The sequence below is a fragment of the Podospora bellae-mahoneyi genome, chromosome 3 (assembly GCF_035222275.1).
Source record: "Podospora bellae-mahoneyi strain CBS 112042 chromosome 3, whole genome shotgun sequence".
NCBI lineage: Eukaryota > Fungi > Ascomycota > Sordariomycetes > Sordariales > Podosporaceae > Podospora > Podospora bellae-mahoneyi.
Genome location: NC_085882.1, coordinates 3,040,171 through 3,064,377, shown reverse-complemented (window position 1 = coordinate 3,064,377; position 24,207 = coordinate 3,040,171). Strand labels below are relative to the sequence as shown.

General features: G+C 53.5%; 2 protein-coding genes across 2 annotated transcripts; one reads left to right on the top strand and one right to left on the bottom strand.

The window, feature by feature from the left end:
* The first annotated feature begins 6,642 nt into the window (after positions 1-6,642).
* Positions 6,643-11,608, top strand: QC761_308870 (uncharacterized protein). The gene is made up of 2 exons (XM_062878033.1): positions 6,643-8,970; positions 9,035-11,608. Exons 1-2 carry the CDS (start codon positions 7,983-7,985, stop codon positions 9,667-9,669), a joined length of 1,623 nt encoding a protein of 540 aa, XP_062733862.1. The 5' UTR covers positions 6,643-7,982; the 3' UTR covers positions 9,670-11,608.
* A 5,728-nt stretch (positions 11,609-17,336) lies between these two features.
* On the bottom strand, positions 17,337-22,116 carry QC761_308860 (uncharacterized protein). Its single transcript, XM_062878032.1, has 2 exons — positions 20,034-22,116; positions 17,337-19,894 (listed from the first exon to the last, which is right to left on the bottom strand). The coding sequence occupies exons 1-2, from the start codon at positions 21,539-21,541 to the stop codon at positions 18,145-18,147; spliced, it is 3,258 nt and encodes a 1,085-aa protein (XP_062733861.1). The 5' UTR covers positions 21,542-22,116; the 3' UTR covers positions 17,337-18,144.
* Between the last annotated feature and the right edge of the window lie 2,091 nt (positions 22,117-24,207).

Below are 24,207 nucleotides of genomic sequence, written 5' to 3'. Positions count from 1 at the left end.
GGGTTATTAGGTGTTATTTTCTCGTTTTAATATGGATGTTTATCGTCTGGGTCCTCTAAGTTAAAACTCGTTTGGAAATCTTCAAACTCTAGGTATCCTATAAAACCCCGACCTGCACTCATCCTTCCCACCCAACCCTTCCTCGCAATGCATATAGGTATTTGTCTCGAATCATGGGCAAAGTCTTTCCGGAGTCAAGATACCGAGAAGCCTCACAGCCCCCATCACGTCTTCATCGTCAGGGGGTCCCCATATGTTGATTGCATGCCCTCTTCACCAGGTGTGGACTAGTGCGGTATTCGGCAATGTCCTATCTGAGCCAGCTGATGTTGAAATTGGAAGTCATCTTCTGTCAGACTTTGTTGTGTTTCTAGAACAGTCACTGTGACATTTCTCTCCTGAATCTGGGGGTGTCTTGGGTTGGTCCTATTGGTAATTATTTGGTGCGCGGAGGCAAGAGTGTCGATGAGTAGCTGATGGGATGGTGCTGAGGGAAGCACGTACCTACCTACTTACCTAAGGTAGCAAGATTCCAAAGAGTTTAAAGATAAAATTCCTCGCATTTATACTTTCTATGTATGGAGTTTGGCAGTGAGTGGTACCTAGATACGGCAAGGAAATCGCATAAGTCGAGAAACCAGCAAACTCGAAAAAGCCCAGTTCAAGCCAGGTTCAGCCAGCTCGAATGGCCAGATAGGTATTATCGTGAGAATATGTGTTGACGCTTTTTGGAGAGCGCTTATTTTTGGTTTGGAGAATAAACCAGCCGTACAACCCATCCTCAGCTCATCTCGCCATCACTCAACTAGAACTTACTCGCTGTTCTTCTTCCTCCATCACAAGTCCCCGGCTCTTGTCATCGTCTTCTGATCTCCCCCCATAGAGCTCAATCCAGCCACTCCGACAACTCCTCACAACAGAGAGAGTCTACACCCCCCCTCCCCTTCCCAAGCCACAGGCGTCAACCCCGAACCACCTCTGATTCGTCCTCTGCCGCTCGCCACACTGCACCCAGGACGCGTGGTCACACAACCCCAACCCTCACTCCCTCCTCACACCTGTCGAGATCCGCTTACCTATCATCTACCTATCTACATTTACCTACCACCTATACCAGCAAAGTAGCCATGTCTCAGTCTACCCACCTACCCTGCTGAAACGACGACGACGGGGGAAGCAATCGGGCAGTGATACTTTTGTCGCCTCTTCATGGGCCCCTCTCTCCGGTATTCGACGACTGAACCCGGGATGAAGTAGGCTTTTCCAAGTCGGCCACCTTAGTCTGTTGAAGGGCTAGCAGCGAACAAACATCATCTTCCTTGAACGAGAGCCACGAAGAAATCCCAGCCACAGCAACAACAACAAACACCTACATCATCCACCAGCTAGGCCTCGGAGCCAACCCCACCTTTTATTCCTCTCCCTCCGTCCCCAATGTGTTTGTCTCGTCCAGTTGCAACCCGCCTCGCCGTCCCTATTCGGAAGGTCCTACAACCTTGCGGTCCCTGCCAGTGAACAATGCGAACGGACACACATGAATATCGCCAAGCCAGGAAACAGGGCAATGGCTGATGTGTGCAGTGTGTGAGCCACACCCTGTTGCCTATACTGTCCTCGTCCATCCTACTAGTCTGTACCGGCTTGGCAGCCCATGCTCCCATCGACAGAAAAAGTGGCGGGTTCAAATTCCCAATATCAATATGAGCCCTGCTTATCAGCAACCCCAGTTTTATCTGCTAAAACCAGATCGGTTCCAGACTTTGCCAATCTGTGGTATTGCAACCAGAGCCTAATAAGAGCTCCATTGAGGACAGAGGAGAGAGGTCACAGGTGATCAAAGGTGTTGTTGACCTACATACGACACTACTTCCCTTCCCCATTGTTTGGGACCACCCGTGCCACAGAATGTAACGGCATGCGGTAGAAACAAGAACTGGAGGCGGAGAGCGTTATTCTGGCGCTACAACCAGTGTGGTATAGCTCACGTCCCAAGTCGGAAAAAATGGGGGGGCTGTTGTATGCTTGACCACCTTGATACCTACCTTGCAGCACCCACCCTCTTCGCACTCGCCTTGGTACGAGGGTAACAAGGGTGGTTTAAACTTGGGCAAAGTACCGGCAGTGGCCTAATAGGTAAACCGAGAGTCAGCAACAAAAAATTTCATTATTCCCACAGCCAGGAGCAGACGTTCAGGGAGGGGGGGGGCGGGGGCGGGGGCGTACTAGTTGCTCAGAGGAGGTCCTTTCGGCAGGGTTTCTAGAATTGACTTGGCCATCCATCCTTCATGCTGCAACCCGCAAACCATCCAAGCAAGCAACCACAAAACACGAGGCGGGAAGGATGAGCGCGAAAATACGGTTGAGCAGCGCTTGGCACGTCCACCAGTCCCTCGGGCGGAGCTTTGCTTGCTGCACTTCTTCGGCGCCCCCCCAAGACAAGAGCCAGTGGGCTATCGTCTTTTATCCTGTCTCGTGGAGAGAGAGACTCGTGCTACACACGCGTCTCTCCGTACATCGGAAGTCCGGCCAGCCTATCACTTCCAGGCAATCGTTCTCGAAGCTCGGCAGACGTGGTGGGGCCATGCGCTCAGTTTCTGCGGGGAGCCAATGGCATATCGGCAGCCGTTGGCCGTGTGGGTGTGTGGGAGCAAAAGCATCAGCTTACGGCGAAACAGGCATGTATCTAAACACTTCGCCCGGCTTGTCAACTCTATGTTCAGACGAATGTCACAAACTAGACGTCCCACCCGTGTCCAGCTCCGGGCAGGATGCCGTGGGCTGTGTGAAACGGGGCTTGGTGTTGCGTGCCACAATCTAGGAATTCCGTGAGCCTCATATCGGAGACCAGATCGGCTCAGATCAAGGTCGTATTTCAGGCCGGGCCGGTGCAGACTTGTGTACAGGACCTGAATATATGACATATAGAACATCTCGAATAAGTCAGGCCCATTTGAAGAGGGCAAGAGCACTTGACTATGCTTGACAACGTGATTAGCAGCTCTACTGGAGTGTGATACTCGGGACAACAGTCAATGTCATTAACTCGCCCGAGCTAAGCACTTGCCGAAAGTCTTTGCGCATGCTGTGCACAGATTGGCGACCACACTTGGTGCTGAGTCTCACTTTTGTCTTTGACTTGCCCAGACTGGCTGGGTGGTTGGTGGTGTTGACATGACCGGGTGCGTGCTGTGTTCGACTTGGACTCTTCAAATCCGGTCTTGGTCAATCAGCAACATGATCCCCAACGAAGAAGGCGGTAATGATGCGCTCCAAGGGCGGCAAGATGCCACGGCACATATGTACAAGTGGTCTCAGATATGACCGAGTCCGTACGGGAGATCACATGGTGTGACATTGCTTCCCATGGCACTGAAAGTGCTTCACTCGCCCGTGAGATAATAAGGCTCACTGGGTAGGAGTTGGTGTTGTTTCAGGTCATCGTCAGACCGGGAAGATATAAATCTCTCTGAACAAGGGGCCTTGCTGGGACCCGAGCGCGCCACACCTCGTTGTAGCGGATTTGGCCGTCTCCAGGTTGGCAAAGTACGAGGCGTGTTGGGCCACCGGTGGCTTGATGGTTGAGAAGGAGCTTGTGGTTACCTATACATCCATGCTTTGAACTAATTTCGTGAGTCAAAAACCCGAAACGACATTCGAGAGTGCTACATGGTCGACGGAAGCCAGCTATCAGGGCGGCTTACTTGCAGTCTTGTGCGCGTTTGCTGAACAACTTGGTTGGTGGGTTGCCATCTGAACTCGTGGCGAATGCATAGCGTCTTTTCTGGTCAACGTACACATAGGCCGGTTGCCTAGGCTGTGTTCCAGACGAAGACACCAATCAACAGTTGCCGAACCTGATCGTCTTCGGACTTGGAGACTGAAATCTGTACCAAGCGGAAGCATGACCGAAGAGAGGTAGACGGGAGGGTGGTTCTATGGCTGAGCACACAGCATATGCTTCCAAGCAAGCACAAGTGCAGACAGGGAGCTTGCTGCAAGCTGCTCACCGTGCCACATCCAGACGCTAGGGGGGGTCCTCTTGGTGCCTCAGTATGCGCCACTGGCAAGCACATCATCAGTCGGAGCACATGCCACGAGAGCGTGCCAGTTTCCCAGAGGAAGGAGAGGCCCTGGATCAAGAACCAGTCCGCAATGGCGGGTGACGGTTGGATGAAACCGGACTGGATGTGAAAACAGTTTCCTCTGAGGGATGGCCAGAACGAAACGAGTGTTTCCGTCGATCAAGAGGGGGTTTGCCCGGCTGCAGGTCTGCATGTGGGATCAGTAACCACCTTGACTTGAAGTCCAACCCCACCGACAGGCCGACATATGCGTAGCGAGACGGATTGAGAGATGGAGCCGAGGGTTTGACACACCTTTTTAACATCCACTATATTCGTGGGTTCCTGGATCCGTCGAAGGGCTGCCCGGGCTGCGGAAGGGCGCGTCCGTAGGGCCTACCTTCCTTCAGCTGGTCTGCTTAGGAGTAGGTAGATAGGTGATAGCTATAAGCTCAAAACAAAGGGTGGTCGTGTACGAGGTGAGGTGCGCTGCTGGTGACACCCGCCGTATAATCGCAGCCAAGGTCCAGACCCAAGGAACCGTGACCGATGTTTGGATGAGAATTTCTCCGGGTTGTGTTCTGCTAACCTGGAACACCAGAGTAAGGTTAGGTAGGTATACCTACTACCCCACATCGTTCTGGGACTTTGCAAGTGACCTCAGCTTGGATGTTCGCTTGGGTCGTGGTGTTTCTTGTCTCGAGAGGCTCCGTGGCTATTTTCAACATCGCGCGGCGGGTATCTTGCAGCTACTACGACGTGGTAAAACTACCGCCGACGACAGCACGGGCACTCAGGGCTCAGGGCTCACCTCAAAGTTCTCCTAGAAACATACTTGAAGCGACTTGCTGTGTTTTGAAGCACTTCTGTGTGGTTCGGCACCGGCGCTTGGACCACCCCCATGCCACTGATACCGCCGATGCCACCTGGAGAGCCACCTGCCAGCCAACTGAGTGGCTGCAACTCACTGAAGTTTTCGAAACCTCGCGTTTGAGAACACTGCAGCCACGTTTGGCTGACGGATACCTCCGCCTACCTACCTAGTATAGGTCTGGTTCATCATACGCACATCCGAACAACTGTTCGCCCGGACAATGGGCTGGCTGTCTTAACGCGTCCGAATATACCCAAGTGCCGGCCTCGTCCTGCCAGGGACATACGACCCTCCCTCTCTGTCTTTGGAAAACCTAAGATGAACCACGGGATTTTTCGCCAATCCCTCCGCTCTTAAGACCAAATCCTCCGGCCTAAGATATCCACAGATGATGTGAGTAGGGTTTCAATGCTGAAAACTCCGCATAGGTTCTCCGGTCACCGGCCGCCGTCTTCCCTACTGCCCTGCTTGGACCCCGCGGCACAAAGCTGGTGATTCCGGCAGAAGTCGTTTCTGTCTCCCCACGCGGTCCTCTTTTACCAGGTCCTCCAGGTTGTGCCGTCACGTCCGGCCTGCACGAGCACCCGTCGAGAGTTGCATGCCATGGTACCTGTAGCGGCTGCAAGCGCGAGATCGACTGCTTCCCCCACCATCCTTCCTTGGGGGGGTTGAGCCCCCAAAAGTCTGAGTGCATTACACGCGCTGTCAAAGCGTCTTCATGCTTTAAGGTTTCTTTTCCGATCACTGGGACACCGAAGCTGCAGCATCGTCTCCTGAGTCACTCCAGGTCGACGTTGAATATCACAGTAGCCTTCGCATCGTGCCGGCCGCATTTCTATCCGCACAAGACGCAAACACACAGACACACAGACACACAAGTCAGCGACGAAAACGAATCCATCACCGCCCAAACCCGGATCTCATCATTCAACGATCTACGCCGTCTTACTGGTTACTGGTCCGAGCCAGTCATGCGTTTTTTGGGACCTCCAGGCTAGGCTGGCTGAGATCGGACCACCAAACATCTACACGGCATTCTGCAGTTTATGCCCCGCGCAGGATCAGTATAATGTGTCCGTGTATTATTGACCTATTCTTTTAACCTGCAGCACAGCCAACTGCCCTACCCACCCTGCGCGGTTAACTCGCTCTCCTGGCAGTGGCATCAGCCATCTCTTCCAGGGCAACCCAGCTGCACCCGGACCCAACGGTCCTGCTTCGGCTGTCAGATACCTTCCTGGCCGAGCACCAGATGTGTTCCAATCAGTTACATCGAGCTTCCGGGCTTGGCTGGCTGTTGAAACTGTACAAACTGTTTTCCGGGTTGCTGCCCGTTCCAGTCCTGCGTAGTGTAGGCGGTTTATTCAAGAGTCCGGATCCATCCTATCCTGGCACAGGCCTTGTTCGTCAGCATATTCATCCGATTTAGGCAGCTCACAACCTCGACACCCATGACGATGAGCAGCCAGGCAAAGCCAGCAGAAGCATCACGACAGAAAAGCCAACGTCAGATGGTGGGGGATGGGTAGCGGGAGTCGCAGGGGGGTTTATGACAGGGTGTTGTGTGCTCGCAAGACCCTTGCTCGCCCAGCACCTGGTGCCGGGAATCGTTATCCACACCCCCCCCTCTGCAGGGTTCTGATTCGCCTATCCGGGCAATTCGCCATCTGGTTCTGGTTGAGGATCTGCTTTGGCGTCAATCCACAACACACCACCCCCCGGGCTCTGGTCCCTGTGTACTCGTCCTCACCCACACGGTCCAAATTCACTCCAGGCCCTTTCTGTAACAAGATACTTGCCAGGGCTCCAGCACATCTGATATGCTAAAAACAGTGCCCCCCTTCAACTGCAAAGCGCCAGCCTTGTCAGTCACTCACGGATTCCGGTGGTGTGGGCACTACTGCACTGACAGGGCCAGGCACCATCTCCCTTGGGGGCATTCCACCCGGCCAGCAGCCCAGCAACGCACAACAGTTTCCTGGTGTCAGGACCTTCAAGACAGGATTGATGCCAGGAAGAAGGCTACAGACCCAATGGCCCCCTCCCCAGATTCCTGGAATTATCTTGGCTGTCCCGGTGCTCACGGCCATGCTATGCTATGCAGCAGCATCTCCGACCAAGACTCCTTGCCGTAGCCACCTCGTTCTGATCGTCATCGACTGGCCCTGAGCGTTTTGCTCTCTGTTTCCTCAACAGCTTGCCTGTCTCGAGTCTTTCGGGGACCACTTTGATGCTCGGTTTCCAGAGTACCCTGCTGTCAATCTGTTCTGATACGCGCTGCTTCTAAATGAAATAGCTCAGGGCACGCCCGCTTGCTCCACATTGTTCCCGCTCGGCTGCTTGCCTAAACAGTAAACTGTCGACAGTTTACAAATTCTTGTCTTATCCCTCCCTCTCCTTCTGTCCCGCTCGCCGTCCTTGTTTTTCTCAGCACTTCACCGAGCAGAGTTTCCTATTTGGTTTTTCTTACCATATACACACACGAACACCACTGCCTGGCAGGCTCGGCACATCCAACTGCCCACCAAAAGAGCCACAAGCGCGGCGGCTTCTTGCTCACTTGGACGGGGAGGGAGATCGGGACGGGGCAAAGAGGCACGGAGCAAGGGTGACCCTCGCCTCGCTCGCTCTAGCTCCGCCTCGAGTGTGTGTAGTTGCTTTCCTGCCCTGAACTTACCAGCATCAGCCGTCTTTGCCCTTTCCTACCTTAGCAAGTACTTATATTTTCTATGCGGCACCAGGTGGTCAAATGAGGGTGGGCATCTGTACTTTCGACGTTTCATCACTCCACGCCCCGCCTACTACCTTCTCTGCTACCGTTACTTGGCTGGCCGCCACATCCAGCTTCTTCCTGAAAAGGTTATTTCCACGTCTTATTGTTCCCTCCCCCCTGCTCATTGGTCTCTTCAAAAGCTCCCCTCCCTCCTTCGACATATCATCCGCTACCTGCCGCACCTGCCCTACCCTTTCTTCTTCTCTTGTGTCCCGCTCCACGTGTTGGGCATTCTCCTCCCTTCCCACCATCACATTGACTCCTCACATGAAGGATGCTCACCATCACTAAGCCTGTGCAGTACGGCTACGGGCCCGTCCATGATCTACCCACCCCGCCGAGCACATCACGACCTTCTCCCCCCTTGATATATAAGGATTCGAGCTACAAGTCCACGCTCACTAACCCGCGAGACAGCAGTCCGTTGCGTCAGCCCATGTCGGCACCTCACCGTGGCTTGCCACCGCCGGCGGCCTTGCCTCCAGTTCAGCCACCTCCAGGATCCGGACTTTCCCAACCACCAGTGTCGGGGCCTCCCCCGCCGCCACCGCAGCAAAACCAGTCCTACACGCAGCTTCCGCTACCGCCATCGTGGCATGGTAATGAGGAGTCAATGCAGTACTGGTTGAAAGCGAAGGCAGAAGAGGACAAGAGAAAGCAAGAAGAGGAGAAGACACGACAGGAGAGTTTCCGCTTGGAGCAGAGGAAAATGGAGCACGAAATTCTGAGGACATCACTGCACGGAGGAATTCCCCCTCCGCTAGTACCGGTGGTGTTCGCCGGCATGGGCGGAGGAGCGCTCTCGCCACAGGCATGGGAACTGGCACAGCAATTCCTGCCACCGCACCAGCAGCAACATCCGCCAGCATTGATGCCATCAGGGGCCATTGCCTCAGAACACCAAAGAAGAGACTCGCAAGCACAGGGATACGGCCAATATCCAACCTCTGGGGGAGTGCCGTCCACGCCGGGATCGGCACAGGGGCCAACCAGCTCGTACATGGCAGGCTATCCAGGGTCTCCCACGAGGCCTCGGGGACAGAGCATGCCCGGTCGGCCACCATCCAATCTTCCGAATCTCAATACGAACCTGCCGGGCGGGCCGGGCGGCGGGCCAGCAACAGCTTCACATCCCGGAATTGCTCACTCGCAGCACCAGGACGCCCAGCCGTCGCCGTCGATTTATTTCCACCACTGGCAGCCTCCCACCACTCAGGCGGGAGGGACACGGAGTGGCACGGATCAACCCGGCACGCCCTCAGGTTCGTCCAAATCAAAATCTCGCTCGTAAGGGTCTCGCGCGGGCTAACTAGCTCGTTTACGCAGTAGGGGAATCACCGCGAAAACGAAAAGCAGCAGGGCCACAGCCTCCCATTCCTCCACCATCGACGGCACAACGGCTTCGCTCACCACCGTTTCAACACAGCGCAGCGCTCTCCAACCCACCACCAGGGCGAAGAAGAGGCCACTCGCGGCAACGGAGTGACCTGGGATCATACCGGGCCGGAGGGCGGGGCCTTCGGGGAGAGAGCTCTGGGCCGGGGCGAGAAATGTCGCCGATGCACACGTCTGGGGCGAGCTCGGCTCGCGAGAGTGAACCTTCCAGCTCGTCCCAGGCTCAGCAAGGGCAGCAGCTGCATCGTGCACCACCTCCACAACCAGCTCCCATGCGGACCGGAGCACACTCGGTTTCGTCCCTGCTCTCGGACACTCCACAGTCCCCCCAGCCTCCGACGCACCAATTTGCCGTCTCCTCGGAACCACGACAATTCGGGCAGCAACAACAGCAACAGCAACAGCAACAGCAACAGCATCATCATCACCACCACCAGCAGACGCCTCATCAAACGATATACCAGCAGCAGCAGGCATATGGCGAGAGCGAGCGGACGTTGGAAGAAAAATTGCGCGGTGGTGGAGTTCCAGGATCGTCAACCACGCGACCAGGAGATAACGATTGAACCTTAATTTCAGCGATGTTTCAGCATCCCCGACTCGCCCCAAACTCGTTGTGGTTTGGTAACCCTTCCGCCGGCTCCCCCCGCCCCTTTCCCTTTGCGGACAGACCCGCGATGGGTGGGACGGCGGGGGATGGATGCGAGCCAGGGGTCCTCGCTCGCGAACATTCCTTGGGAGATCCCAAACATCGAGCCCCTGTCGATTCATTCTGACACGGTCGATTCTCCACGCAACAACGCACATTGCGGTGCGCAACAATTCTTTCAGCCAAACACAAACAATCTTTCCAGAGAAAAAACTTGGAAAAGGGTCGAGGATCCCGGAGCCCGGAGGTTTGACTGTTTTGGAGCCACTCGGAGCGAGGCATATTCTTGTTGCTTTTGGTTGGTTTTGGGGCTTTTTTTTTGTTTTTGTTTTTTTGCTTTTCCGTGCTTTTGCTTCGTTCCATTACCCCTTCGTTGCATTTTTCCATTCTCTGCACTTTTTTTTTGGCATTGTATATTGACAACTTGTACTGTATTATTAACAAACAGCGTCTTTTTTTTGTACTTTTTTGCTGTGTATTTGTACGCACGTATTCACCTTGGGTTTTTATCAAAACAGAGGCAGAGGGAGCCAGAAGCAGGGAGCAGGGAAAAATACCAAGACTCTTACAACGTTTAAAACAGGGGGCCAGCTTCTGGGACATGTTTTGCTTTTTCCTCTTTTTGCTGCCATCTTTTCTCTTTGCTTTTCTCGGGGGGAGCAACGGTGATGACACTTCCCAAGTTGGGTAGGTGGGGCATGGTGTGGCTGGAGTGCCAGGTTCGTTTAACTGAGGCTCGGCTTCCCGAACCCGCCAGACTGGCGGGACAGGACATGGATCGTCGTCCGTAGACGCTGTCGAGTCCTGTTCACTTGTTGACATCAAGGTTCTCGAAAGAACAGATGAACTCGATGCTGCTGCTGCTGCTGCTGCTGCCACTGCCGGACTTTTCATCACTTTACAGCGCCTCCAATGCAGTCTTCTCGATATCTCGACGTCATGTGGGTTGCTTCACAACGGCTGCCGTCACATTGTAGATGCATCGGCACCCTCTCTGCCGGGGTCAGAGTCCAAATCGTGCCCTCCACGAAAACCAGGATTCCTAGCGGCACCAAGGTAATTGTCAGGGTGAGGAAGCAGCCCCTATCACTTACATAATGGCAGTTTTGAACTTTTGGGGACCTGGACAATCACATGTGCATAGTGAATAAGAAGCAAGAAAATGACCTGATTCGGCCAGCGAACCCCTCCTCCTCAAACACGTCGTTGCCCTGTTCGTCGTATCTGAATCTGCAACCACGGGCCAAGCCATGGGACCCCGGGAGGGCTAGCGATGCATCGGGTTTAGGTGAGAACCCTCTGCCGCATCTTCCAAGCGCTTGTCAGGTCCTTTGGCCAGCGCCACCATGGCACTCGACGGACATCTTCACTCTCCACGGCATCGTTCTGGAGGAGCCTCATCTCGTCCCAGGTCAGAGCACCTGCATAGCCATGGCCGGGTATGCCACATCGGTGTTGACGGCGCTTGCTGCTGATCGATCATACACAGACTACGAGGTCCGACCTATTCCTGGTATCACGGCAGACGAGGTATCAAAAGAAGAAAGCAGCGCCGAGGAGAAAACAAGGCCAATGTGCAGACAAGTGCCGAGGCAGATGAAGGGGCTGTCTTCTTCTGGATGTGGAAACCGGACATTTTCTGATTTGCCCGGCCTTTTCTCCTCCCACACAGCACATATCAAAGAACTGACAGTGGAGGAGAGCACCTCGCAAATAGTGTCACACATGTCGAGTTGAGACGCACTCTGAAGGGGATGACGTTACTTAATATAGGGCTGCGCATTAGCACCCCTGTCCGGACAAGGACCAGGGCCGTTGGGCGGCAGACTGGGGTAAACCCGAAAGCGGTTTAACGCCCAGGGGCCAGGGATTGGGGGGGGGGAAACCTTCTTTTCTTTCCACCACCACCCACATTCCGTCCGACTCCTCCCTCGCCTGCGTCTGCTTCCCCGCGTCTGTAAGCACACACAAACCTGTCCTTTATTTTTTTGCGCGGACAAGCGCCGAAGGGAAGCCCAACATGCAAGCGACGACTCATCAATCGATCTGCCAATTGCCAACCGAACTGCCAACCGCGCTCGGCAATCTTTGCACGGAATGGGTTCACTCACACTCTTCCTCCCGGAGGCCCGTCGTCACCGGCAGCTTTTGGCACGGACAATGCGGCGGCGGCGTCGGCAACCAAGAGGTGTCGTCGTTACCGCCGTTGACTTTGCACTGGAGTTGCAACGGTGTGGATGATCAGCCCCACACGGCGCTTATGGTTCTGGCTCGGACCCGAACCCGGGACGGCCACCCGGCCCGTTCTGCCCTTCCGGAGGGTAGTGTAGCCCCAAGAGTTCACGTATGTCGGGCGAACACCTACACTATCACGAACTGTCTGCCGGGTGCTGCCTAGCGTCTTTCTGCGATGCCTCCCTGCGGCTCTTGAACCGAACTCGCGATATCTAACCACACCTAACCAAGAATCCTTTTCTTCCTCCAACGGCGGCCTTTTTTTCTTCCTTCCTTCCTCCCTTCCTCTCCCCCACTGTCTGCCCACTTCTACGTACACGACACGTACGTCTCCCTCGGCTCCATTTTGGCAGTTCGGCGCACAGGCGAGGCGGCATTTTCCGTTGCCTTGAACAAGCAGGATGCAACGCTGGAAGCTATACGGATATCCAGCCGTCTGTTTTGCACAGTCGCCTGCGGCAAAATCCCCAATGCAACACTGCGAACTAGCTCTGCCTGTCAACTCTTTTCATTTTTTTTATTTTATTTTTGCCCTTCGCGGCGGAAATCAAATCAATGCCTCAGAAGCGCTGAAGGATGTCTTTATTTCTGGCACAAACGTCTGAGCGTTCGCAGGCCGTCAACCTCAGCTCGAAGTCGGCAGGCGTTGTTATATAAGGATGGGATCAACAGGCGCAGACAATAAGCGCACAGCCGGGTGTCAAAGCTTGGGGGTTGCATTTTCTCACCTGTCAGTTCATGCTATGATACCACATGCATCTGATAATGGGGAGTGTTTCTACACACGCCTGAAAAGATGATGGGTCTACCCTATCGGCGAATGAACACCAGCCAGTCGGCGGCCGTTTGATGGCGGCCAGCCAGGATCGACCAGATCTTACTTACCGACCTAGTAATATCATCCAGCCATTCGGAGCTGGTCCGGTCCGGCCATACGCGGCCTGCACGTGGGATTTGTTTTTTCCCTTTGACAACGTGGACTTGTCTCGTCGTCGGCAGGCAGGCATGAACGGCATGGTATGGTGGTCATGCCCATGTTTCTTTTGGACCACACCTGAACGCGGCACGGTATTTGGATCCTGGGTCTTGCCGTCGAGGCCTTGTCCTTGTCAGTTGTCTTTTTGGGGGAGGTCGTATATATGTGCTTGGTCGACGCAGTCGTCCTCCAGTGCAGCAGCCGCAGCTGTGGCTGTAGCCTTGGTGGCTACCACTACACTCAACTTCAGCATGCTTTTGTAGGTGCGCTTTTGTTTCCTTTTTCCAAGCATGAAGCCCCATCATCTCTTGGCCCAGTATCTGTTCCTTCCGAACAACCAAAACACTTATGCAAAAGCCGCGATATTGCCTTGTTTGTTTGTTTGGTCTCGTCCCGTTGAGCCGAATGACCCAGATATGAAGATTATGCCAGAGATTCCGGATCTGGCAGGATACAAAGTTTGCTTTGGGGGCTTGTATGGAACCGATCCGACTGAGCCGCCCGTCACTGGCTTGTCTGGACGGTTATGACGGCGCCAGCAAACAACTTCGGCTGGTGGGTTCGGCAGGGGGAGGAGGGTATCAATTCCGTGTTAAGATGGTCTTTTTTTTTTTTTTTTCTTTTTTCCAAGATTGACAGTTTGTGCGGGTGAAAAGAGGTTACTGCTGGAAGCGAGTTGCCGCTTCCTATAGGCGAGGACGCAAAAGATTGCAAGTACATTTCGCCCTCGTTTTTCGTCTACGGCATTGTGGTTTTTTCTCCATATCTATCCAAGTTTTAATTAATGGGTTCAACCAAGCTGCTTGACGTGAGAGTGATTATGAGAATGTACCACTTCGCTTAGACGGGATGGGGTAGACGAGTGTGGTGTGGTGGGTGTGGGTGCGGGTGTGGACAGTATACCCGGGCCCGGGGAACTTGTGATGTGATGCACACACACGAGGTTGAGGTCGAATGGGTATCGCGGCTGAATTGGGGATAGACGCGGGTAGATTGGGATGGGAAAGGGGGGGGGGGGAGGAATTGTTGACGGCGCTTGCGGGTAAGGGATGGGGGTGTGGGACGGAAGAAGGGGCGCGGCTATTTTTACTTTGGAAGAGCTCCCGTACTCTCTCTCTCTCTCTGTGTGTGTGTGTGTGGGTGTGTGGGTGTGTGGGTGTGTGTGTGGGTGTGGTGGTCGGCCGCTTTGTAAATTCAAGACTGATGCCACATGCTTTGGATGACATTTGGGCACGGAGGTGAGGTAAGTAGTAGGTAGGCAGCAGGTAAGCAGGGTATAAAAAGACATCATGCATTTACATATGCACAGTGATAATACTTTGCTGTCAAGGACGGGAGAACACATGAAACATGTGTGTTACCTTCTTCTACCTATCTGACATACCTATATGTGCGTGAAAGGGGGGGGGGGGGGGGGGGGGAGGAAAAGCCACAAGTGTAAGCCACAAGTGGAATGTTTGACCCGTCTGACATGTTTTTGGGGATGGGAGGTATCACGCAAGGGATTACCGTGCCTCGGCTGGGCAGGGCTTGCTGATGAGGATGGTGCGGAAGATAATGAAGAAAGGGGAGAATACCCCGGACCCCGGACCCCAGACTTTGTTTTGCTGGTTGGTGTGGTGGGTGAGAAAGTAGGGTGGATTTGTGTCAGATATATTGGGGGTTGCCGGATTGGGATACTTAAGAAGTGCTTTACATAAACCAACATACCTATGTAAGGTTTGCGCCGTCTAAGCTGAGCCGATGTGGTAGGCGCGATCTCTGTCACGTGGTATGTGAACCTTCCAGGTTGTAAAATGCTGGTAGACAAGCACAGGGACAAGGACAAGGTCAGTTGTACAATCTTTTTTTTTTTTTTTTTTTTTTTTTTTTTTTTTTTTTCTGCAAGGTAGGTTGGACAGTATGTAGTGACACTGACAACATGCGGAACATGCAACTGATGTGACCTACCTTTATGGAGTTAGTAAAAGACCTGCCTGTACTATAAGAGCTCGTGTGTATTACAGGCTGTTTTATGGTATGCAAGTAAGGTAGCGAGGGGGAGACTACTGCGGGAGAAGCGCTGGGAACATCGGTCTCGAAAGCCGACAAGGTTGTCTAAGTTGGGTACCGAGACAGCGTTAGAAGAATCACGGAACAGCAAAGGAACGTCGCGAAAAAGAAAGTAAACAAGGAAAGTACGCTTTTCATAGAAAGAAGATTTTGGGTTAACCAGCCTCGGTTGCTTTGGCGTATGCGAGTCACGCGTGAAAAGGACCGAAAAAGAGAGGATGGAGGTAGCGAGAGCGAGTCTTGCAGGTACACATGGGTCAGATGATGAGCTTCAGGCTGGGAATCTTATGTTTGTGTGATAGGTGCGGTTGTGGTTGTTTTTGTTGGTGTTGACTGGATTGTGGGCATAGTACTGGTGGGAGTCATAGGGATATCTCTCTCACCTACCGACTGACTACTTGCAGTCAAGGGGGTTATGTCTTGAACACTCACACTTTAATGATGAAGAGTAGATGAGATAGCTGTTGAGTAGAATGAAGATTATGTACCAGTCATCTGTCTCATGAGATCGTAACAAGCTTCCGACTGGGGAGAATGTGAATCCTCGCGAACTTACTTGACTATCTATGGAAAGAGAGAATGACTGAGTTGTTGGACGCCTATAAGAGCCCCAATATCTCTCCTTATTCTCAGAGCTCATATCTTTCGAGACCGCTGTTCAAGCTTCAAAGCTGACGGTCGAGTGTATATATACTCACTTTATCTCGAAACAAACCATGTTCACCAACATCCATCACGCCATCTAGCTTCTCGACACCGTCATTTACCTAGGTACCTACCCCATAACCCACCAGTCTCCAACCAAGAGCAGTCTCCCAGTATCGGAACACGGCATCCCGGACATGGCACCCAGGTTGACCTCTTTCCCTCCCGTTGGACCATCGTCACCTCACCAAGACCCGGTGGATAGGACTGATGAGCTGGACGGGTCTCCCGAGTTCTGGACTGGACAGACTGCCTTGCAACTGCAGAAGCATTTCCAGACGAAGACAAGGCTCTCAAAGATTGACTGCTGCTTGGCCTTAAGTAAAATCACTGTTGGAGCAAACCACATGGTCTGCCGTTGCCAGACCGAGCTACTCGGCGCCCTCAATGCCCTGTTCGGGCCTTCTGGAAGCCCCGCAACTTACACCTCAGAGACCCGGTGTTGCCTGGCTCTCAAGACACCATTGCTCCCATACCTAGCCGGCAGTTTGCGGAGAGGGAGGCCGGATTGGCAAGGCGAGCTCCCGGTGCTCAAGCTGACTTCACCCAGCTGCGTCATGACTTGACAAAGGGGTCGCACTCTGGGAATCTCCACCACAACTCAGGACACCCTACCGACGACAGCCAAGCCATCGCCGAGCAGCAAGAACCGATGAACCCAGCACGAAAACGCGGTCTTGTCGGAAACGCGGACCACTCCAGCAAGCTATAACCACGACCTGGAATCAGACAAATTCACCTGTCCCCAATCCATCATCAATAAGATCGCAAGAAGCTCGCTAGCCAACCAATTCTTGAGGTCGTCAAGAGAGCCCACGAATGGTGCCAGCGAAGGTAAACTCCCCTTCATTCACAGCCAAGCGTCCCCGAGTTCACACAAATCCAGCAACTCCCCGCCGCTCCAGCAGGCTGGTCCATTTAGCCAGGTTACTCGCCTGAACATCGCCTGTGTATCTCACCTACGGCCAGGCAGATCCCAAGTCTATCATCCGATACCAAGCCATGAGACGAGCACCGGGAGACTTGGCTCAACTGTGTCAAGTTTCACTTTCAACTCTCTTCAACTTACAGCTGGTTCCCACCCCCAACCCGAACCAACACTTGTCTTTCCGTCGGGGGAGGTGACGACTCCTACCCCGGCAGATTTCTGCAAAGATTCATTGTCCAGTACATCGAGCCGCTCCCCCAGCACCTTGGCCGCATTTCTTTCCATCACAACACCCAAAGCCAGCCTCAACCTCCAAGCCCGCTGTTTATCAGACTCGGGGGACACGCCAACCTTTTACGATGGTCTCACTGTGTTTTCTCCTCTCTGGCCTTGACAGTCCCGAGATTGCTTTGATATGATAATCTTTCTGGTCTCGTCTTAAATAATTTCTCCGTGGGGTAGGTTGTTGCTAGGTGGAAAGCCATGTTGTTGTTATGTCTGCAGGGGAAAATGAGAGCTGGGGCGAACTTGTCGAAGATGGTGTTGATAGGTACTGAATAGTGGTGACATATCTAGCTAGTTGGTATCTGAATATAAGCTATTTATTTCGATGAGTGATGAAAGTCTCCTTAAGTGTAAACTGCCGGGTGGTATGAATTGTGAAATTGCTAATTAGCAGAAAGATTTAGCGGAAACTATGGCATCTTCTCGATACCACAAATGGTCAAGAGTTCGAAAGCTCCATTTGAATCTAGATAATAGACAAAAGATACAAGACAGCCTGCAGACCAACCTCTGAACAGTCTCTCTCAGAGAAACCGACCACGCACAACACCCACACACTTGACCCAGCACCTCGAATGATCCATAAATTCACGTGTCAGTATCATAGGTATGTATGTATTTACATTCTCTTACTTCTCACCCTCTCTTCCAGCAACCACATCAATCTAACCCTACCCATCCACCATCCATCCCATCCCAACAGTTATAACAGCACCATCTCATCACCACTCATCCACACCATCCTTCAAAGACAAAAGAAACACACAAGTCCTGTCAAAGGACGTGGACGACCTAGCCAGCTAAACTAACCCGTCAAGCTAACATTAAAAAGAGAAATAGGGCAGAAAACATTCCATCAAAAGCATCCATCTCTCACTTTCCTCAATCTATCCCACAACAAGACAAGAACCACACACCGAAAATAAAAAAAACACCAACAATAACAAACAACAACAACAACAACAACAACAACAACAAAAACGCTCAAACCAAATCGCAATAGGGGGGAATAACAAATCTCGTACCAGAGAAACAAAAAAAAAAGTAAACGGGGGGTATCAAACTTGTCTGCACAGAAAAGAATGCCTGTGTGTCCTGTCAATCTCCTTTTCGAGCAACAGGCACCAACCAACCAACAAACAAACAAACAAAAAAAAACGACCCAAGAGAAAAAAAAATGAATAGAAAAAAAGGCCCTCCAACAAAACTCCTCACATCTTCCACTTGCTCCCCCCACCCCCCTCCTTATGATGAACCCTCCACTCGGCCCTCGTAACCTTCATGAGCAAATCCTCATCCTTAATCGGAATCCAAGCCGTCAGCGCCTTCATCGCGTTCTCAAAGTCCGAATCAAGCAACACATCCCTCAACGCACTAATCAGCGCCGCGCTCGTGGCATGCAGGATATCCAGCCCCTTTGGCACACCCGTGGCTCCCAACCCGGGTCCCTTCCCCTTTTCCTTTTCCCCCAGCTGCTGCTGCTGCTCCTCATAATTTGGAGGCGGGCACTCCCCCAGCAGCATAAAGACATCCCACACCCTCAGCTGCGCCGGGAACGGAATGCTCAAGTTGAACAGCGTCAGGTACCACCTCGTCCCATACGCCGTGGCATCAATCGCCAGCTCCTTGAGCTTGGCCGCCACGTCCTTCCCGGCCAGCCACCTGTTCTCAAAGTCCTCCAGCACCCCCATCAGCTCCGCAAAGCCGGGCTTGTAAAGGTGCTCCAGCCCGCGGTACCGCCACATCCTCACTAGCATGACGAAACACCTCTCCTCGTCAAAATAACACAGCAGCGTCGCCGCAAGGGGCGCCATCCCCTGCACATAGCCCAACTCGGGAAAAAACAGCGAGATGGCATGCAGCACCCTGAAAAGCAGCCTCTGACCGCCACGATACCGCTTGCGGAACATGATATGCCCGTTAATCGTCCTCGGCACGTCCAGGTCAATCTGCACATCATCCGGCGAGCTCTCGTGCTGCAGCCTCGTAAATTCGGCAATCAAGTAGTCGTCCGTCTCGGTGCTCTTCCACTGCCTGGCGCTCGTGGCCAAAAAGGAATACCACGCCGCCGCCCGCCAGCAGTCCGGGATGCCCTTCCAGGTCCTGTCAATCAACTTTGCGTTTTTGGTGTCGAATTCGTAATCCATCCCCTGCCCCTGACTACTTGGCTGTGAGGCCGACGACGACGACCCAGCCTTCTTATTCACAACTGTCGCCATCTTCCTCCACTTCTCGGCCCGTTCCAACTCCTTACGTTTCTGTGCCTCCGTGTTCTTCCCCCCGTTCACCCCGACGTTGCTGGCAAACCCCACCCCTCCCCCATCCCCATGATCATCCGTGTTGATCCCCGTCAGTCCCGCCTGCAAAGCAAGCATGTCCCCCGCTTCATCCATCCACCTCCGATCCCTATTATGCGGCAACCGATTCGTCGCCGATCTGATCGAGCTCCTCGTCGATCTCCTCGACAGAGTCGAGAATTCGCTCGTAAAAGTGTTGAGTGACCTCGTCGAAACCTTCCTGCTTGGTGGTCGAATGTAACCCCCCAAACTACCACCTCCACCCCCGGTGGCGGAATAAGCCGTCATGGGTCTCTTGGTCAGTACGTTCCTCCTTCTAGGCGGCATCTGCGCCGACCTCAGCTCTGGGGTCCCAGCCCTCGCCGTTTCCGGTCTTGCAGGTGGGCGCTGGCTGATGAACCCATACCGATCCACATCCGAAAACCCTACATCCTCCCAGTCCTCAATACCACCCGCCCTTTCATATTCCCTCCTCGTGACCGCGGTAGAAGCGTGGCTATCTCGTAGCGGAGACAAGGAACTGGCCGACCGTGGTGTATTCGACGCTGGAGTAGTACGCGCTGAGAGACGGTCGCTTGGCGCTTGCTGCTGTTGCTGAGCTTGCTGTTGCTGACCGGCTGCGCTTGATGGTACCCGACTTGAAGAGGGAGGAGTAGAAGAAGATCTGTAGTCGTGAGCGAGAAAAAGAAGGCGCTCGCTGTCAGTAAACTCTTGTGTGCCAAAAAACCAAAAAAATAAAATAAAAAAAATAAACTCAAGATAAGCATAAAATGCGAAGAAACGAAAGCCAAGGAAAACCGTACACAACTGCTATCTCTTCCTCTTCGGATGGGACTTCCACTGTGGGCTCGAGGCGCCGATGCTGATGATGCTGATCGACAACACTGGTGGTGTTGCTGCCGACGCCGCAACCATACGACGACGACGACACGTGCCCCCCATCCTCCCAGTTCAAGCCACAGCCCTCGCCAGACGATTCATAGAGCGATCTCACCTTTTGTGATTCCCTCTCTACATCTACCGGCAGGACGCGAATGCTCGGTACCGACAGGGTGGTGGTGTGCGTCGACGAGCGTGTCTTCTCGGGGGTTATCATGATCGTGTCCGAGTCGGTGGGAGGGCGATCGCTGGATACCGTCGTGGCCGCCGCGTCGGGGGATTTCGTCGTCGTCGTCGAGAGCGGTGTCGCGGTTTCTTTTTCTGTCGCTGTCGCGGGAGCTGCCGCCGAGCTGGCTGCACTGGCGGCCTTCAACATCTTGAATGGGTCACTTTTGCCGCCAAACATGATGCTGCCTCTCTTGGAGAAGGACAGGTCACCGAGGTCGTCCCACAGGCTGTCGGCGGGAATGGGCGTGTCGAGAGGCATGAAAGTGGTGTCTCCTGTATTTGCAGGAGTTGTAGGAGCTGTGGGGGTTGTGGGAGTGGTGGCTGTTGCAGAAGATCCTAATGTTGCAGGAATGTTTCCCCTGTTAGAGCTGCCGCGCAAGACAGGGGGCCCTGCTGGGGTAGTGGGAGAACTGGGGAGCACGGGGAGTTTAGGCGATTTTAGCGGCCCCGGCACGCCCCGCATGGCTGTTCCATGACCAGCCTCGGCCGTTGCAGCTGCAGCCTTGTCGTCGCCAAGCATCTTTTTTCGCAACCGTTTCGACCCTTCCGACTTGGAGCGGAGTCCTAGTGTTTGGCCTATTCTCTTGGTGAGAGACGTTTGACGTGTTGGTGTCACTGGCGATGCCGGCGCCGTGGTCTGGCTAGGTGATACAATTCCGTTGTCCTGGGGCGCACACTCAGACTCGGAGCGACGAGGAGGAATCGAGATACGCAGAGGTGGAGTGGGAAAGATATCTAGGATCGGAGACGCGTCCTTTCGGCCGTTCTGCTGCTCGTCAGAGGAGTATACCGATGCCGCGTCATCGATAACCTCGAGGAACTTTTGAAACCCAGGATCTTCAGCACCTTCTTCTCGGAGCGTAACCGAAGAAGATGTCGGCGCCAGACCCGAGTCTCTCTTCCACTCGTCTGCTGGGGACCGGGGTGACGGCTGGGTGCGGAACAGAGGGTGCTCTTCTTGCGGCGGTGGAACAGGCGGGGGGTTGATGGTGATTGGCGAACTCGGGGAGGACGATGCGATGGTCGAACCAGGGCGATGCATTATGCGGCGAGGATTTCTCGGTGGTGGAAGGGGAATGGGAGGCTCTGCTTGTTTTGTCTGCTCGTACCGCAGCGCTACCAGACTGCTGTCGTCGCGGAAGGGAGCAAGTCGTGCTGATGGCCTCGATTTGTGGCGCACGCTGGCAACTTTCTGGGGGGCCATTCTTCCGTTGTCAAGGTTGCAGCGACTACGGCACAGCTTGCTTGTTGTTCCAATGTCCAAGACTGGCAGTAGGTATTATATGGTAGTACCAACGGTGTTGACTCTCAAGGTGTTGACTCTCAAGGTGTCGGCTGGGCTGGCAAAGCTCGTGAAAGAAGACAGGAGTCGTCCGGGCAAGAAGAAACAGGTTCCCCGAACAGCCATGAACGGTGGGAAAGTTGGGAACGGCTTAAAGCATCTATGAAGGCAAACGCTTGAGATCAAAACAAGCGCCGAGTGAGTGGGCGTCACGGCGTTCCGGGTATCTGCTCCAGGCTTGCGTCCGAAAGAGCGGAGAACCACAAGGTCTGTTCGTGTGTATCACTTGCGGCCGAGGAAGGTCCCGGGCAGTGAAACAAAAGTCGCAGAAATATAGCCCTTTTTTTTGCCGTGGCTTGGAGGGTGAGCGAGCGGGAGATGACCCAGTTATGTGAAGGGTCCCTTCCCACTTGTTTTCTTCTTGGGAACTGGGGGTCACCCAGATCCGGGACTTGCATCTGCATCATCGTGGAGCCCAATATGGCACCCAACCAGACCAGACCTCTTGGAGGCTTTTTTTTCTTATTCTCGCCGCTAGCATCGACGGACCAGCCAGAGGATGCCACCTCAGTGCGGGCTTCAACATGTCAACCAGTCAAATTCTCGGCCGAGGTTTGCGCAAGACAAGACCTGCCAAACGGCCACTGGGCTGCAGGTAATAAAGCAGCATTGACAGCCCTGCATGCTGCCTATTACGGTTCGCGGCTTGTTTAATCCCGCCGTCTGTTTCTGTTCTGTTAGCACACCTCCGAGACAGTCTGCACCTTGTCTGGCTGGTTTTGGGAATATTTTCAGTCTGACCATATCAACCCGAGTGGAAGACTCTTGGGATCAACACAATGTATAAACTTTGCTCATTCCTCCCTCCGTTTGCGATGGGACATCTCGCTGACCGTCCGGTGTCCTTATCACTTACACCACTTCGGGATACCTGCACTGTCCCACTTGGGCAACCCCCACCGCTCTCATGCCAAGACATTGTCGTCTCTCTTTTTCTCTCTCTTGATTTTCTTGTCATCATTCAGCTCGATCCTGAGATCTGTCTCACTCGCCAGTCTTGGACCACATCGGCAAACAAGAAGAAAACAACCCCGAAAACACTCGCATCTCAGCTGCGGATTTTGGTGTTGATGACTTGCTTCTCGGCCCCAGCTCCGACGAACGGTGGGGTCCTTGACCTTCCCCGCTTGTTTTCCTCCTCCACTTTTTGTTTCTGTGATTCTATGATGGTGACATCTGGTGACCGCTCCTCCTTGTCACTGATCGAGTGAATCAAAGAACAAATCCGGAGCGGTGACCCGAAGAACCATGATCCTGTCCTTTCCAGAGGACACCCACCAACGGAATCCCACGGTCCGGTTCAGGTGACTGGTGAATCAAGTGATTGGGCGGCCATGCTTCCCACCACCACTTTTTGACGTGGCAAGACCAATTTAGCCAGCTTCACCAAAAAAGAGATTCAACCCCGACATATATTTTTTCCCTCCCCCGACTAGAGCTGGAAAATTTGAAAAGCCGTGAAACCCATTGGTGGGCTGAAGCGGTTCGGCTCGGCTGCTCCGCGGTCAACATACATCCCTCGCTTCATTATAAATCTAGGGTTGAGGGTATTCACGGAAATGGGTCCGGCATAGGGCCTGCTTCTATTCTCCCTTGGCCACCCTTGACTAGACCATGCATAGAAGCAAATCACTCTCACCTTGGTTACCTTGGCTACAGACCTAGGTCAGCGCCGTTTTACGTCCAAGTCTCACCTTGATACGGCCCTTGCTCTCACTTTCTCATCACCAATCCCTTCGTTTGCATAATCACCTCAGAACTGACAACTCGCCCTGCATACACATCAAAGTCACCCTTCACCGCAGCATAACGACCCAACCCCAAAAAATGCCTCGCCGTGTTTGCCTCTCCCATCATCGATTGCCAACACCTGCCCTCTCTGCCCTAGGTACCCATGCAATAAAAAACCACCTATCGTTCGTCCAAGTTTAAGCACCCCGTTGCCAAACCAGGTTCACCAACCCATGCAACCCACGTTCTCTCTGCCCTGTCTACTACTCTCATCATAACCGCCAGAAGCAAGAAGTGACACGGTGTACAGCATCCTGTAGTGTAGGGCCACATACCGACCGACCGACCGACCTGCATCGTTGACCACACACACACACACACAAACACACACTTCAATCCAATCAAATCATCGTGTACTCCCTTGATAGCTCTCCTCGTCCCTTGCAGGATGCATGAGCACCTACCAGAAAAAACCTGGAAAGAAGAACGCAGCATTGCCGAGGAGAATAAGATAGACTGTCACAGAGAAGAAAAGAAGAAACTTCTGACTGCCGAGACTAAAAAGCCAGCTCAGCGTAGCAATATGAGAGCGTGATGAGGATCCCGTACCTGCAGCAGCAGCAGCAGAGCATGCATGGCAGCCCGAATTGTGGCCAGAGGAAGAAGAGGGAAAGAAGCACCGGACAACAGTCCGTAGGTAAGACAGCTTGAAAAGAACTCAAAACAGGGTGAAAAACAGAAGAGTGCCGAGGTCGGTGATGATGATGCTGATGTGTCAAATTTCTATACTACCTCGC